This window comes from Polypterus senegalus, chromosome 15 (genome assembly GCF_016835505.1).
Source record: "Polypterus senegalus isolate Bchr_013 chromosome 15, ASM1683550v1, whole genome shotgun sequence".
Taxonomy (NCBI): domain Eukaryota; kingdom Metazoa; phylum Chordata; class Cladistia; order Polypteriformes; family Polypteridae; genus Polypterus; species Polypterus senegalus.
In genome coordinates, this window is record NC_053168.1 from 30,692,648 (window position 1) to 30,710,796 (window position 18,149).

The 18,149-nt window shown below is 40.2% G+C and overlaps 1 protein-coding gene across 2 annotated transcripts in view; it reads right to left on the reverse strand.

The window, feature by feature from the left end:
• The window catches only part of trpn1 (transient receptor potential cation channel, subfamily N, member 1), a 110,780-nt gene that overhangs the window by 15,229 nt on the left and 77,402 nt on the right, over window positions 1–18,149 (reverse strand). For both annotated transcript variants that reach the window (XM_039737390.1, XM_039737389.1), the window contains 4 exons: window positions 10,710–10,916; window positions 9,985–10,086; window positions 5,227–5,325; window positions 3,451–3,597 (listed from right to left, as the gene is read on the reverse strand). In XM_039737390.1, coding sequence (XP_039593324.1) covers window positions 3,451–3,597; window positions 5,227–5,325; window positions 9,985–10,086; window positions 10,710–10,916 — 555 coding nt within the window. The remainder of the gene's footprint in view (window positions 1–3,450; window positions 3,598–5,226; window positions 5,326–9,984; window positions 10,087–10,709; window positions 10,917–18,149) is intronic.

Genomic DNA, 18,149 nt, shown 5'->3' on the forward strand with positions numbered 1-18,149 from the left:
CCTGCTGGGTACCATGGGTGCTGCCAGGAGACACTGTGGGAACTTGGTGGAGGAACAAATTCTCACCTAGGCCTGAATTACTAATGGACTATGACAACGGAAACCCCAAAGTACTGATTAAAACCTGAATTCTCCAGCTGACCCGGAAGTGCTGGCAAGTCACGTGGGAGGAAGAATAGAAGCACTTCCAGTCAAGGACTATATAAAGGACTGGTGGAAACCCAGCAAGTGAGCCAGAGTCAGGAGGAGTAGGACAGAGCTTGCTGGGAGGTGTGGAGGAGAAGAGTATTGTGTATTATTGTGGATTTACATGTGTTTATTGGTGGCTGTGGTGCTGGAGGAGCACGATTTAAAGAAGAAAAAGATTAAATATTTTCTTAGTGCTTTTACCTTCTGTCAGCTTGTCTGTTGTGGAAAAATAGTGCCACCAAGCTTCCATTTTATTTACACTTATTAGCAATAAGATGCAAATATATAAAGTCAGCGTCGGTATATATAAAGTCAAAACTTTTTTCTGAATATATAAAGTCAAAACTTGAATATATAAAGTCAGCCCTGGAATATATAAAGTCAAAACTTGAATATATACTATTTCCCAACCCGATGAATCCAACCACAGGGTCCCGGGGGTCTGCTGGAGCCAATCCTAGCCAACACTGGGCGCAAGGCAAGAACCAATCCTGGGCAGGGCATAAAAAAATGCATCATTTTCAAAACTATAACCGAACAGTGTTTTTTTAATTTATTTTTCTGAATACATTTTTGTTAACTTAGTTCAGTTCAGGGTCTTTTCAATCAATAGATTTTGACTTTCACTTTATATATTCAGGAGTGAGTTTATATACTCCAATGTTGACTTTACATAATCAGGAATGACTTTATAAATTCCGACGCTAATGAAAAAAATGAATCGGGAAGCGCTGATCAATGTAATCGGTGTACCAGGAAATCATGCATTGAAAGAATTTCCCCTTTGTTTGTAATGCAAAGTGTGATTAAATGCATTATTTTTTAACGCGTTATGGAGCACATGCATCAAAGCTTCTCAGCTGTGCTTGTGCTAAGAAAAGGAAAGATTTTAAAAATAACGTAACACGATTGTCAGTGTAACCTTTTGTAAGTAGTGCCTGGAGGATTCAGTGTGGAGAAACTGTAGAGACAGCGTGTGTATTAACTTGTGGATTTTTCTGTGAGTATTTGGTGGCAGTCTGACGAAGTTGCTTCGGAAGACGGCGTTAGCCGCGGAGCTCAGCTCAGAGCGAAATGAGGTGAATGGGAGGGGAGATGATGACGTGACTCTCCCACCCGCCTTAACTGTCAATCCCCCACAAACACAGTCTCTCAGAATTTGCATAAGCACAGCCCTTCACCAGTAATTTTAACTTAGTTACAAAGTGATCAAAACTCTCATTTATATCCTGCGTCCTCTCATTAAACTTGTATCCCGCATTACCCGTGGGCATGACAAACGCCAGCGGCAGCCTGTCTATGAACTTAATTTAAACTTTAGGTTTACACATTGCTTTCTTTCCGAGGTAGCATCAGTCATGAATATGGTAGTATATGTCACTCGCTCGCTTCTTATTGTTTTGCTGCCTTCTCAATTATATAATGTATGTTCTTCAGCGCTTTTTGGAGGTCTTCCTGGTTTTCTACGTACTGCGTTGGCAGTCAGTTCACGTGATTACGTGGGAGGCGTGATGATGTCACACAAAACTCTGTCCCCCACGGCTTTCGAGCTCAACTCCATTGCAGTATATGGAGAAAAATAGCTTCCAGTTATGACCATTACGCGTAGAATTTTGAAATGAAACCTGCCCAACTTTTGTAAGGAAGCTGTAAGGAATGAGCCCGCCAAATTTCAGCCTTCTACCTACACGGGAACTTGGAGAATTAGTGATGAGTCAGTGAGTGAGTGTCAAACACGTGCACATGGAAGACAGCTAAAGGGTATAAATAACAGTAATTCCACACCAGACCAGGGGGTGGCAAGGTGAACTGACCTTTTTTCTCACTTTCTTGCAGACCATTCATGGGAAATTCCACCTGGCCCTAATGACGTCACTTCTGGTTCTGGGCCCTTGGATAACATCACTTCAGGGGTAAGAACCCATGACCAAAAAGACTTCCTGTTCCGGTCCTTTCAATGACTTCACTTCCTTTTCTGGCCTTTAAAGCCACAATACTTGATTAACCTAATCATTTCTGTTTTGGACTCTGTTCTGAGCACATCAGTACTATCAACTTACCCATTTGCAGCCAGGGTAAATTATATGGGTTGCTGCCCCAAACCTTTTTATGTCTGTTTCTGCTTTTAGTGACAATATATATATATGTGATACAAGTGGTTTTAGCACATATATATATATATATATATATATATATATATATATATATATATATATATATATATATTGGAATGTGTGAGTCGGTGTCTTGGACCCCAAAGACAAGGCTGAGTCTCCGTACTTTAGCAAAACCAGCTTTATTCAACTCGAAACAGGAACAGTACGGTTATTTATTGTAGCGGGCTCTACCATTCCACTATACACAGACACAGCAATCAAGCAGGGTCGGGGCCAGGTTAGTCGCCAAGTAATACTATTCCCTGCATCACCCATCAGGCAACTGGCGCTTTGTGCATGGCAGCGGGCAGCTTGTAGTTGTTTCTGCGGCGCTGCGAATCTGCTGTGGTTCCCTCAGTGACAGACAGCGTGGCAGTCACGCTTCTGTGTGTGGTGCCTTTGGGGGGAGTCTCAAAAGAGTTCAAGTCTCACAATATATGTATAAATATATTTATCTATCTATCTTTAAATAAAGATCCTCACTGGAATTATGCATATGCTCAACTAGAATAAGGCGGTAACTGGGAACAGTAATGTGCACATCGGTGCATTTTAGTGTGTCTTCATGTGAAAAATATGCAGCCTGTCATATTTTTAAAGAATGTTCTGTGTTCCCCTGCTGTGATGGAGTAGAGTATGGAGTATTACACACTTTGCACAGTTGCAGAAAAGCACCCAGGCAAACACAGAAGTATGTATACAGCAGGGTCCTGTATTCCTTGTTTTCCATCCAAATTAAACATTCAAAACCCAGCAAAAAATAGTTTTGTGAGTTTCGCATTTCACAATTTTGCAAAACAAATCTTTGTGTCTTTTCTGAAAATCCATACTTGAATCAATACTTGCCTTTTTCTCTCATCACTTGTTTTAACAGATATTCATTTTATGAAACCTTTAACTTAATACTCTTGGTTTAATTGTGTTTTGCTTTTTGAGATTTTATTTAAAGCTTGATAAAATTAAAAAAATACTTCAACAGCTTAGAAAATCAATATTTCGTAATATTCAGAATAGAAAAACTCTTGTCTACTTAGAAGAACAGCATAAGGTAATACTTCATTGTCAGGCTGTTTAATTTTTTCTTTCTAATTATATAAACCATTACCTCACTCGTGTGTTCTCTGATGAGCCTCCCCTCCATGGTGCTTTGTGGAACTTCACTCTGCACAGTTGCTGGTACCTTTGTGAGAATCTCCCGGACGAAATCCACCTGACCAAACTGAGCCGCCACGTGAAGTGCAGTCAGTCCAGTCTGAATATCGGGAACAAGATAAAAAACCTTGTAATAATCATGAAGCTGTTAGTTAGACAGTAATTCAGAAATAATGTAAGTGATCCAGTGAATAACAAACTCAACAGTGTGAATACGATTTACAAAGCACTGGAAAACTAGACAGCGGACATGAAATAGGAGATCTGCAATGTGCTGCACACTGAAAAAAGATAGGGGTCAAACCCAGAGAGACCAAAGCTCAATATGTAAGTCGGAAATCAATGGCAAAATTTCAAAATACCAAAGAGATTTGCTTCTAGATACACAACGCAAATATTTTTTAAAAAATTAGGCAAAAATGCAGATGCCAAAAACAGCCTGCCACCATCCTTCTATATAAAAGTGGTCGGGTGTCCTTCCGTCCGTGAGTGCTACGCAGGCGCGGAGGTTCACACACGCCCGTCCATTTTGCAATGCACGATGGGATTTCTAGTTTCGTTTTTCCAGGTAAAAGTTGATTTTCTACTTCAGACTGTGCGATATCTTCTTCTCCTTTCTTACTATATAAAAGTGGTCGGGATTGTCCTTCCGTCCCGTGAGTGGAAAGCGTAGCGGTATTCCGCTTATCACAGACTTACTACTTGCAGCTTGCGGTACGAAGCGACATGATGTGAGTTCTGGTGTTCCCATCGTTCCCTTGCTTTTGGAAAAAAATAGACAAAATGATGTCTCTGAAAATAATTAATGTTGATGGAGTACAAATGCCTCACCGCGTAGTAAATATCAGGGGGGTTCAAAAGGGCGACCTCAATATAGAAAAAAAGTTTAAATTTCATCACAAAAATAACAGAAACTACGAGTATTAAAGTAATACCGCTCAAATGCAACATAACCAAATTAATGAGTTTGTATAAAATATCAAATTGATCTACATATTGAATTGCCTTAAGAAGTGGTCAACTTAATAGTCGGTCGCCTTAAAAGGCGGGTCAGCCTAGTCTTATATAATATCTGAGCCCTGAAGGCACATAACACAACTTCCTGTTGTCATGTTGCAGTGATCGAGCACCGTTGTTAACAACAAAATGTCTACAGTCAGCAAAAAATACCCAAAATGGTGACGTCTGTGGAAAGCAAATTGATGGCATGAAAATAAATAAAAATAAAAATTTATCAAAACCCAAATCTCGAAATACATAAAAATTAAGTTACAAATTTCAAAAAAATCAATCATAGCAAGTTTGAATAGCTTGTTCAAATACATTTACATTTATTTATTTGGCCTACACCTTTATCCAAATCAACTTACAACATTTGAGATACAATTGGTGACATTTCTTTTTGTTTTGTCCTATAGGAGCACAGGTGGGTGAAGTGACTTGCTCAGTTTTTTATCAACTCCCCACTCTGTCTGTCTTTGCATTCTGGCCTCCTGTCCGGGTAGGAAACCATCCTCCTTCCTGGCCGGGATGCCTGTTCTGCTCCGTGCACACATTGTCAGTGGTGAGATTTGACCGTAAAACATCAAGTCCTAGGTCCAGCGTCTTAACCAGGGCAACACTGCCTGCTCTAATTTGAATGAACTTTCTCAGACGTCTGTCTCACCCTTACATTTTCTTACAGTAACAATATAAAAGTAACTCCGGACAGAAAAAGAAAATGTCTTGCCTTAGTGCTGTGTATCTTAAAGGACATGGTTCCTTTCAGGGCATCAAGAACGTTAATATGTCCATACTTAGCAGCTAAATGAACTGCAGTCATTCCTTCCTGTAAAAAAAAGCAGCTTTATTAACAAAATGTTAAAGATTTTTATTTCTTTGAAACACATTAAATGCAGATTTATAATTCTTTACCAAACCAAAAAACACAGAAACCCCTGGACAATTACATTCATGAAAGCCACTTTCTCCATTACAAGCTCAGGGGAAGCTGAAGCGGATCAAGTATGAAGTGATACTGGTTGAGCTACTGGTCCAGCACCAGACACACTCGCTCACACCCAGTTAGCTGCTAGTGAGTGGAGATACCATAAATATCAACACATGGTGTTTTAGAAATAGTTTAAAAATAGCTTTTAGATTTACCTTACTGTATTATCTTTTTCCATGTATGACTTGTAGGGAACTTTAGGAAGTTTCTCATAATGAAGGACAGAAATAAGTTAGATTATTACTTCACGTGGAACTGACTAACAGTCACGCAATCCTGAAAATATCATTCCACCCACCCTTCTGTATATCCACAATAAGCAGCAAAGATCTCTACCTGAAATGTGACACACAACAGTAGAACTCCAGTTCTTAATTGTTTCCTAGTTGTTTCCTTAATTGTTACTCCAGTTCTTAATTGTTTCACATATAATGCTTTCTCCAAATATTGAGACAGAATGGAGTTTAAGGGAGGAACCACACAATATCACCGAAACACACTCTGAGATTACAAAAAGTAGGTGGTTTAGAAGTAAGCCGTTCTTGAATAAAAGCCATTTGACCACAAGGGGGCACCACTGAGCCTCAAAACCAAGACACAGTAAAGCCCAAGACACTTGTAGGTTTAAATAAAAGATATTTATTAAACCTTGGCACGTTTCCAAATCACCCTTCCAAAGATCAGTCACCAAATACACAAAATGAAAAAGTTCTTCCTCTTCTCTTCCTCCCATTGAGTGTTGTCTGTTGCCTCCCGACTCTGACTCATTGATTTAAAACCAGACCCGGGATTGCTTCTGGTGCTATGCTGTGCCTACCCATGAGCATTTCTGGGCTATATAGAAAGTAGGAAGGTCCTCTCCTGACAGTGCCATGTATCAGCACCCAGGGACCCTGACAGGGTTGCACTTCCAGACTCCAAGTCCCAAGCACCCCTGTGGGTGTCCCGACTGGGCTGCCTCACGAGGACCACTGCCACCTTGTGTCTGGGGGATGGAGCTGCTTCTGACTCTCAGCTTCCACTTTTTAATCATTATATCATACCGGCTGGGCACAATGTTATTTTTTTTTGTCGCGCCAGCCGCTCTGTCTGTCTTTCCACTCTGGCATCCTGTTCAGGTAGGAAACCATCTTTCTTTTTGGCCGGGATGCCTGTTCTCCTCCTACACAGCATTTAAAGGACTCTTGAGAGCATAAGAAGAAAGATTCTCTGGTCTGATGAGAAAAAAATTCAACTCTTTAGGAAGAATTCCAAACATTATGTCTGATGGAGGTCAGGAACTGCTTATTACTGCATAATGCCAACCCTGTGGTGAAGCAGTGTTGACAGCATCATTTTATTTGGGGGTGCTTCTCAGTGACAGGGACAGGAAGGCTGGTCAGAACTGAGGGAAGGATGAATGAAGTCAAATACAGAGAGGTCAGTCAGTCAGTCATTGTCCAACCTGCTATATCCTAACACAGGGTCACGGGGATCTGAAGGGGCCAATCGCAGCCAGCACAGGGCACAAGGCAGAAACAAATCCCGGGCAGGGCGCCAGCCCACCGCAGAAAACAGAGAGGTCCTTGAAGGAAACCTGCTCCAGAGTGCACACAACCTCAGACTGTGGTGACGGTTCACCTTTCAGCATGACAATGACCTGAAGCACAGAGCTAAGACAATGCTGGGGTGGCTTCAAGACAAGTCTGTGACAGCCCAGCCAAAGCCCAAACTTAAACCCTAACAGAACATCCGTGGAGAGACCTGAAGATGGCAGTTTACAGATACTTCCCATCCAATCTAATGAAGCTTGAGAGCATCAGCCAGGAAGAAAGGGATAAACTGCCCAAACTGAGGTGTGCTAAGCTTGCAGAGACCTACCCAGGAAAACTTGAAGGTGTAATTACTGCCAAAGGGGCTTCTACAAAGTACTATATTAAGGGTCTAAATAGTTCAATAAATGAGAGATTTCAGTTCTTGATTTTGAATACATTTGCAAACCTGTTTAAAACATGCTTTCACTTTGTGTTTATGAAGTACTGATTGTAGATTGATGGGCAAATTTATCAATTTAAAATTACAATAAAGCAAGTGTATAGCAAGTGAAACCATCTGCATACTTTCTGAGTCCACTGTAGGTTGGGGACAGACTGCAGTTGAATCAGATATAAAACATCACATTATGGAACTCACTTCCATCTGAGCTTAGAAATATTGAATCATTCTCACGTTTCAAATCCAAACTTAAATCTCATCTGTTTAAGAATGCTTTTTCTCTTTGAAATTTAAATTTTGTATTTTAGTTTTGTTCGTAATGTGTGTTTCATCTATTGTTTGGTGTCCTTGAGTGTTTAGAAAGGCGCCTAGGAATAAATAAAATATAATGTATTATTATTACAAAATATATTCTCAGGGGCGGCACGGTGGTGCAGTGGTAGCGCTGCTGCCTCGCAGTTAGGAGACCCGGGTTCACTTCCCGGGTCCTCCCTGTGTGGAGTTTGCATGTTGTCTGCGTGGGTTTCCTCCCACAATCCAAAGACATTCAGGTTAGGTGGATTGGCGATTCTACATTGGCCCTAGTGTGTGCTTGGTGTGTTTGTGTGTGTCCTGCGGTGGGTTGGCACCCTGCCCAGGATTGGTTCCTGTGTTGGCTGGGATTGGCTCCGGCAGACCCCCGTGACCCTATTCGGATTCAGCAGGTTAGGAAATGGATGGATAAATATATTCTCAATTTTGTTACATTAAAGGCCTAGTTTTTGTGCATATTATTTTTTATTACATCCTATTCACAGTCATAGCTGCATTCCTTGGTGTGGTTTTGAGAGATAACCTTGAAAGAACTTTGTACTGATGGGAAAGCTATTCTCCCAGACTACAGCTATTTCTTATTTATTTATTAATTTATTTATTTAATCTGCAGTGACTGTTAAAGACGCCCCCCACCCCTATCTAAGTAACCTTGGCTGGCTTTGTATTTGTATGCTTGTGGATTTCTCTTTAAGCATTTGCCTGCACGACTTCAGAGCAGTTTACTCCTGTGCACAATGAAACTACTTGATCACCTTAATTAACCGGAGCAGCTAATTTATATCATACTAGCTGTCCCCCGCAACTCCACCCACATAGTACTGAAACAGAACAAACTTTAAAGATCAATAAAAAATGTAACTTGTATTGTTTTCGTATCCGGGAGCCTCTTGATATACAGCATTTTTGTTTTTTCTATCACGGGTGAGGACATACAGGTTTCTTGGGGAACTAACCCAGGAGAGAGCAACGTAAAGCTGACCATGTGAGAAGAATGGTGAGCTAAGATCAAGCCCTGCCAACTTGAGTGTCTGTCCCTGGGCTTTGTTAATTGACATTGCAAAGCAAAGCTTCACCGGAAACCATAATCTCTTGAACACGATTAGAGGAATGCAAGGGATTAAAACCGTCTCGCCAATGCCACATCAGACTGACTCAAACGGAAGCTGGCGCGTGAATGAGGAGGGCCCCACCCACTTCCCCCACCCCTCAGCCCTAGCCTCTATCTCAAATTTGTGCGAATAAATCGCTCCCGCAACTATAATACTTAACATGATGACAGAAGTCACAAAATCAACTGGAATGTTCAAATTATAGAAAAAAACCTGATCTAAATCCGTTAAGTAGTTCTCTCATGAAAAGCAGACAGACAGACAGATGCCAGTCAGTCATTGTCCAATCCGCTATATCCTAACACAGGGTCACAGGGGTCTGCTGGAGCCATTCCCAGCCAGCACAGGGCACAAGGCAGGAACAAACCCCGGGCAGGGTGCCAGCCCACCGCAGGGCACACACCACACAGACACCAAGCACACACTAGGGACAATTTAGGATCGCCAATGCACCTAACCTGCATGTCTTTGGACTGTGAAAACCCAGGCAGACACAGGGAGAACATGTAAACTCCAAGCAGGGAGGACCCGGTAAGCTCTCCTAACTGTGAGGCAGCAGTGCTACCACTGTGCCATCGTGCCACCCACAGACAGATGTGCACATCTGTAATCTTATAAAACTAATAAAATGCTTTGAAGATTTTTCACTTTCATATTGATTTTGTTTTAATTTTATGTTGATCAGTGCCAAGAAAAGCCAAATTACATTCATTGTTGTATAACAATAACATGTGAAAACGTTCAAGAGGGTGAATACTTTTTATAGGCACTGTATCTGGCACTCTTAAACTCGAGGCAGGAATCAACTCTGGACCAGATGCCAGGCCAATCCTAAGACACACACGTGTTTATACACACACTCTCGCACAACCACTCATGCAGGATGGACTCGGAGTGACAATCAAACCAGCGTGCCTTTGGGATGTTTGAAGGAAAACTGAACCATCCACAGACAGAAGGGGAAATGTGCAAACTCCACACAGCTTTGATTCTGTTGCACCACAATTTCACTTGCATATAAATAAATTTCCTAAAATAAACCACAAAGGGAAAAGCACTTTAAATAGTCAAAAAACAAGTTGTTTTAAGTGACACTTACAGCATTTTCTTCAGACGCTGATGCTCCTGCCTCTAACAGAACCTTAACAACATCAGTGTGACCGCCAGCTGCCGCCAAATGTAGTGGGCTTGAATCATTTGTCTGGTGAAAAAAAGAAACATACATATATTAATTTACTTTGTAATATGTTTACAGGCTTAAATAAAAACTCAACAGATACACTGTTTTAATCAATCTGTTAATCTGACTATCTTACAGTTAAAAGCAAATATCTAGAAGCAGAACAAATTCCGAAAGTTTTGAAATTTTTAAAAAACAATGAAGACTTTGATCATAATCTATATACTAAAAGCAATTCTTAAACAGCTTGACAAAAAATTGCTTTCTGGTGGATACTTGATGTTTCTTCTCTTTAAATTTTGAACAAATATACATTAAATAACTGCAAATGAAAAGACCTTAGATCTAGAAGTTGGTTGGTGTTAAAAAGTAAAATTGTAAATAGATGACTTCTTTATATCTGCTCAAAGTTAAATTATACTGTACATGACACATTCATGGCTCTCACTATGACACCACAAACACTAACTTTTGTAGCAATTCATTTTTTATTAAAGAACATTAATAATTAATATTAATGAACAAAACATTAACTGGCAAGAGGAAGCCGATAATATTAGACAACTACCTCTCCTGAAGTGCGATTTCCTTATAACACTCTTATCCTACCTTAGATAACTTTCTAAGGATATTTAGAAATTAACCTTATTGCGTGCAGAGGTGACGCCATTCTTATTAAATTTCAGTAGTTCCTTAATGACTGCCACACTGCCTTTGGAGGCAGCAATGTGGGCACAAGTGGATCCTTCCTCGTTGGCCGTAGTGGCCAGCTCCGGCTTATGCTTGAGGAAAAGCTTCACCACCTCCGAATGGTCATTCTCCGCGGCTAAGTGAAGAGGGGTCTGTCCATGCTGCAGGAAACAGAAGACAGAAGAAGTTAGCAGAATCTTACATTCTTCCTGAAGGTCTGTGGCTCCTTAATCAATACAGAAGAAGGTCTGATTTGGATTAGCAGGACATGCTCATCGTCAGCCTTGATGCAAAGTTTGTGGAACAATGGAAGCCATCAGAAGATGCAGGTAATAGCTGGAGGAGGAAGGTATAGAATTGTAAGTACAGTGATCCCTCGCTATATCGCGATTCGACTTTCGTGGCTTTAAATGGAAGCATATCTAAATATATATCACGGATTTTTTGCTGGTTCGCGGATTTCTGCGGACAATGGGTCTTTTAATTTATGGTACATGCTTCCTCAGTTGCTTTGCCCAGTTGATTTCATACAAGGGACACTATTGCAAGATGGCTGAGAAGCTACCCAATCAGAGCATGTATTACATATTAAATAAAACTCCTCAAAGATATACGATATGCTTCCCGTGCGGTGCTTCGCATACTTGAAAGTCCAAACAGCACGTATTGATTTTTGATTGTTTGCTTGTCTCTGTGTGTCTCTCTCTCTGACATTCTCTGCTGTTTACGGAGGGGGTGTGAGCAGAGGGGCTGTTCGCACACTGGCCTAGAGGATACGGACGCTCCTCTAAAAAATGCTGAAAGACTGCCTTCACATTGCTGCCTTCCTTGTAGCTGCTTTGTCCGGCGGTGCCTCACATACTTAAAAGCCCAAACAGCACGTATTGATTTTTGATTGTTCGCTTTTCTCACTCTCTCTCTCTCTCTAACATTCTCTGCTACTGACGCGCACTCCTTTGAAGAAAAAGATATGTTTGCATTCTTTTAATTGTGAGAGGGAACTGTCATCTCTGTCTTGTCATGGAGCACAGTTTAAACATTTGACTAAAGGGTGTTATTTCATGTCTAGAGGGCTCTAATAATGTTCTAAATGTATTTAGAAGGTCGTAAACAGGTTTTCTATGTTCTAACTGCGAAAATATTCGATTTATAAATAAAGAATCCCACTTCGCGGAAATTCATTTATCGCGGCAGAGTCTGGAATGGATTAACCTCGATAAACGAGGGCTGACTGCATTATTTTGTAGCAGCTCAAAGCAAGTGGAAAGGTACAAGAATAAATTGACACAATTTATAGAATGTATGCTTTTGAGGCTATCTGCATTGTTTTCCATTTTTTGCTAATTATTTTGTTGAGAGGACTTTGCTAATGCTAATGCTTTAGGCCAGTGATTCTTGTTTATTTAATGAACAAAACACAAACACAAACACAATTCAATTTTAAAATACAGCAAATACAATAATATATGGTGCAGAAAATCCATTAGACTCGAAGTCCTATCACTATACAGTAGGTATCATCGGTTAGAAGAGTCCTTTTATCGGATTGGCTGATCCAGAGCTGACTCAGCTTCGAATGGCCAATAGTAGGGGGAGGCAGCTTGAGGTCTCCAGGACTCTGAACAAATCCAAATTTGTATTATGAGATATCATCTACTGTTGAATTCTGCTCTGTACTTGTAATATTTCATATTACTTGTGTTCTGTTCTGTGTATTGGATTGTATTGCCCCCTTTTTTTGACACCCACTGCACGCCCAACCTTCCTGGAAAGGGGCCTCTCTTTGAACTGCCTTTCCCAAGGTTTCTTCCATTTTTTCCTTACAAGGGTTTTTTTGGGAGTTTTTTCATGTCTTCTTAGAGAGTCAAGGCTGGAGGGTTCTGTCAAAACACAAGGCCTGTTAAAGCCCATTGCATCACTTCTTGTGTGATTGTGGGCTATGCAAAAATAAATTATATCGTATGGTATATGGAAGATGAGATTAATGAAGGCTTAATGAGCACATCAATCAGTCAGCAGTGAATTGAATTTTTTTCAAATGAGAAGCATCAGGAACAAGTTAGGTATGTTATATTAACACATTGTATTATTTGTATTTTTGCTTATTTGATCCACTTTCATCATATCCTTTGGTTGCTTCCTCATACAATTCCAGCATGTTGGTAAAACATGACCTCCCTCTCGTGAACCCATGCTGATTGTTCAGAAAAACTCTGAACATGTTACTCTCAGTTTGTTTAATGCACTCATAATTTCACATCCAGTACTGTGTGCCTGGTCACTAAGCTATATAAAGTCATATAAGGACCTAAAATTCTCCAAGATATTGATAAAGCAGATCCATGTCAATCCGTTCATTGAACAATGATCACATACTCAATAGCAGTAGAAGGTACAGTAAGTAGGAACTGCATTAAAGTCAAAATCCAGGAGACATTTCTTCAGGAATGGGGTTGTGTGAATCTGCAATAAACTACAGACACATATAATTGAAAGTAATTGGATGAGGAATTGAGAGAACTGAACTATTAGTTAACCAATCGAATGTAATGGACCTTGTAAACACAAAAACACGTGGAAAAAGGACACTCTACTAAATCCTGATCCTTGAGCATAATGGCTTCCTTTAAAAATGAAAACCCTGAATGTATTTCAGTGTGTCCATCATAAGGGTGAATTCATTCACATATTCATTCATTAATGGCAGAAAATAGTAACAAACTAAACTGAGCTGCAACTCTTTGCCCAGGACTGAAATGAAATATCAACTGTATAATTGAGCTCAGAGTAGCAGGGAGTCCAAAGTCTATCACAGCAGCATCAGGCATAAGGCAGGAACCAATCGTGTATGTGGTACTGGTCTGTGAGAGCGATAAACGACAGATAAATCTGGAAACAACCATTGGGATGATGATTTTTTTTTTTATTATTATGTTTGAACTTTTACTCTATCTCTGTCCTTAGATATTTCAGGTTTTTGCCTATAGATTTTGCTTTGTTCGGTCTCTGATATTTTCATATTTTTGGATGTGTTCCTTTTGAATTTCATTTATTTCATTTCATCAATTTTTTTTTAGTCAATGGCCTCCTCTCTGTTTCTTTCAATTACAGACTTGTTTAAATTAAGATTCATTATAACTACCACCATGTCTGTTTCTTTGGTGGCTCACCCCAGATCTGTAGTATAAATTTGGTTCATGAGCTCCTCTGGCTGACCCTTGCCTGCTCAAGAACTGGTGACAAGGGGCAGCACTGTGTGTGCTGCCATTTCTAAAGCCAATACAAGTGCATCTGCTGAGACAGCTGGATGTGTCTGAACTCTTTGGTTAGATGACGTCCAGCAATCAAGTTGCCACAAAAGGCCAGCAATGTGAAAGTCAAAGCTGAAATACAGTTGAATAAACTACAATCTGTTAATTAGAACATTAGAACACTCTAGATGAGAACAGGCCATTCAGCCCAACAAAGCTCGCCAGTCCTATCCACTTGTTTCTTCCAAAAACACATCACTTTGAGTTTTGAAAGTCCCTAAAGTCTTGCTGTCTACCACACTACTTGGTAGCTTATTACAAGTGTCTACCGTTCTTTGTGTTAAGAAAAACTTTCTTTTCATTTGTGTGAAATTTACCCTTAACAAGTTTCCAACTGTGTCCCCGTGTTGTTGATGAACTCATTTTAAAATACAAGTCTCATTCCACTGGACTAATTCCCTTCATAATTTTCACCACTTCAATCATGTCACCTCTTAATCTTCTTTTGCTTAAACTGTAAAGGCTCAAGTCTTTTAATCTTTCCTCATAATTCAACCCCTGTAGCCCTGGAATTAGAGTAGTCGCTCTTCTCTGGACCTTTTCTAGTGCTGTTATGTCCTTTTTGTAGCCTGAAGAATAAAACTACACACAGTACTCCAGATGAGACCTCACCAGTGCATTATAAAGATTGCGCAGAACCTCCTGTGACTTTTACTCCACACATCAAGGCACTATGTAACCTAATATTCTGTTAGCCTCCTTAATGGCTTCTGAACACTGTTGGGAAGTCGATAGCTTAGAGTCCACTATGACTCCTAAATCCTTCTCATAAGGTGGACTCTCGATTTTCCGACCGCCCATTGTGTATTCAAACCTAATATTTTTACTTCTTATGTTTAATACTTTACATTTACTGACATTAAATTTCATCTGCCACAAATCTGCCCAAGCTGTATGTAATTGATGGTATTGCACTTTTTTGATGAAATACACTGCTGGCCATTAAAATTGCAATACTGGGAAAAACATCTCCAATTTGTTTGAAACCTGAAGGATGGATAGGTCATGGTAGTGTGTTTAAATAATAACAAGTATAACACATATGAAAATAGTGAGTGTAAGTTATGCCTCCTGGTCTTTGCCACAGTGGGTATAAAAGGCACCTGCAAAGGAGAACATCATTCAGTGACTGCTAGCAGTTAGTGTGTTCTTAGGGACCAGGTGTGCCCTGGTGAAGAGGACAGCAGCCATATACTGAATCCAGCTTTCAGACTTTGAAGGGAGAACTATAGGAATGCAGGTAGGTGGAATTTCCATTTGGGACTTTGGCACTTGTGTTGAATGAAATGTGAACACAGTGGTGTCAGTGTGTAGAGGTGGGTCAGACCCACTGAAGTGAGGGGTCTGAAGTGGGAAGGCAGACATCTCGGACACATGGCAGTGATGGACCAAACAACTACATCACAGACTCTAGCCCATTGCTTTAGATACCCTTGACTTGTGAGTAAAGGCATCTGCAACTGCAGTGATGCCAAGGATACTGCCAGTGTTAGGATGAGTGGCATCACATTGGGTTTTCATACAAGTCCCAGTTCAATTTACTGCACTAAGATGGAGGGATCCATGTATGGATGCACCGTAGAGAAAGACCCCTGGAGACATGTATTATGGAGTGCCATATGAGTCCAGCACCAGGTTTTATGGGATGGGGTGCCATTGAGTTGTGCTACATTCCTGCTTCACACGCATTGCCAGTACCTTTACCTTCCAAAGATACACCACACAGGTGTTGGAGGCTGAGGTGGTACGCTATCTGCCAAGGTCCCTGGTGCTGTATTCCAGCAGGACAATAATCAACCACATGTGGCATGAAACATCCTACAGTTCCTTGGCGAACACCTTGTGCCACTTCTTCCCCGACTCACATTTTCACCAGTAATAGCAGATTTATCCCCAACAGAGCGTGTCTGGGAAATGGTTGGATGCCAACCAGTGGTTAAAATGAATGACCTTTGGGCATGTATAAAGGTTGCATGGCACATCATTCTACAAACACACATCCAACGCCTCTTCCTGCTCTTGTCAGATCGTGTACAAGTAGTTATTTCTGTCAGTGGTGGACGCACCAAATACTATTTAGAATATTAGAAAGATTTAGATTAGAACAGGCCATTCAGCCCAAAAAAAGCTCACTAGGCCTATTCACTTAATTTCTCCAAAATAACATCAGTTTGAGTTTTGAAGTTCCTTAGATTATTGTGAGTTCTGTGTGTATGGCTGAGCGGCATTTCTGATCAGGTACACCACGTGGCATAAATAATCTGCCATATAAATATCTCTTTGATATCTCAAGTCTGTGTTGGTATTGCAATTTTAATGACCACCACTGTATATATTATGATGTGCAGGCTATTATGCACTCTACAAGCTGCTTTTCCTTGGTTTTACATTCTGACATCCTACTGACATGCAGCAGATGAAGTAACTAATTCTAATCTACTGTATGAGAAGATAAATCATCAGATTAAGTCTCAAGAGGAAGAAACAAAGGGATTAGAAGCAGCGAGTTTAAATCTTACATTGCACTTCCATAGACGCAGCCAGCCCATGTGTGCTAGATAATCGGGCTGACCTCAGTAGGCCAGCAATGTCTAAATACACATCAGTGTGCCCAAACCAGGTCACAGAGTGCTTTCAGTGGAAATGAGTTATAAGCTGCAGCCTAAAGCAAGCTGCCATCAAGTTTTATTTATCTATTTTAAAATCAAATAGCAATCCATACAGTCAAATAAAACTTAACAAAACCGAATTTCAACCCCCTACCAAAAGAGAGAAAGAGAGGAGGCCCAGCCAACAAAGCAAACATTTAAAGCAGCAACGAAGGAAGAGTATCCTTTTCCCCGATATACAAGCTTATTCTAAAATGTTATTGATTAGATCCTGCCATATTTAAAAAAAAAAATTGAACAGATCCTTTGAATATGAATTATATTTTTTTCCAGTTTCAGATAGTATATGAAATCAGTTACCCACTGAATTAAAGGTGGTGGAGTGGGATTCTTCCAGTTGAGCAAGATTAGTCTACGTGCTAGTAGTGGGGTAAAGGCAATTGTGATTTGTTTGTCCTTCTCCACTTTAAGCCCATCTGGGAGTCCATCGAACACAACAGTTAACGGGTTGGGAGGAATTGTGACACCAAAGCTGTCTGAGAGGCATTCAAAGATTTTTGTCCAAAACAATGTTAATTTGGTGCAGGCCCAGAATATGTGGCTTAGCGAGGCTGGAGATCGATTGCAACGTTCTCAGGGTGAATCTTGCCCTGGAAACATTCTGGATAGTTTTAATCAAGATAAATTGCGGCAGATATAAAATTTTAAGTTGAATAATTGAGTGTTTTGTGCATACACAGCTGGAGTATATTCTGTGCATGGCAGCCTTCCACTCCTTTTCTGAAATTTTAAGTGACATATCCTTTTCCTAATGTACTCTGAGATCTTTGAAAGGAAGGGACTTTAAAATATTTTTTTTTATCAATTGTAGAGATGCTATCCAGGTTTTCAAGACTGATTAATATTTCTTCAGAAATAGAAATAGGTTGAAAGTGAGGAAAATTGGGCAAGTTCAGTTTAACAAAGTTTCTAGCTTAAACGTAGTGGACAAATTGTGTTGATGAGAAGTTAAATTTGAAGATTAATTGCTAATAGGATGCAAAATCATTATCGATGTACAAGTCTCTAAATCTTTTAATTCCAGAAATTTTCCAAGGATTAAATACTGTGTATGTTTGAGAGGATGGAAAAGAGTGACCGTCATGTAGAGATGCAACAGATAAGAGCTTCTCTGTCTTGAAGTGCTTCCTACATTGGTTCCATATTCTGAGTGAATGAAGTGCAATTGGATTATCAGTGTATTGATGACAATTTGTATTTACTGCAGCACAGAGCAGGGAATATAAAGAAGTACTGCAATATTGTATTTCTGTTGCAGACCAGGTTTGTGTATATTCATTGATTTGTGTCTTTAAGGCCAGTATATCTGCTGTCCAGTAATAAAACTGAAAGTTTGGTAGTGCCATGCCCCAAGATCCAGGTCATTGATCATTGTAGAGGTGCCCTTTGGATGTGTGGATGATTAGAATTCCAA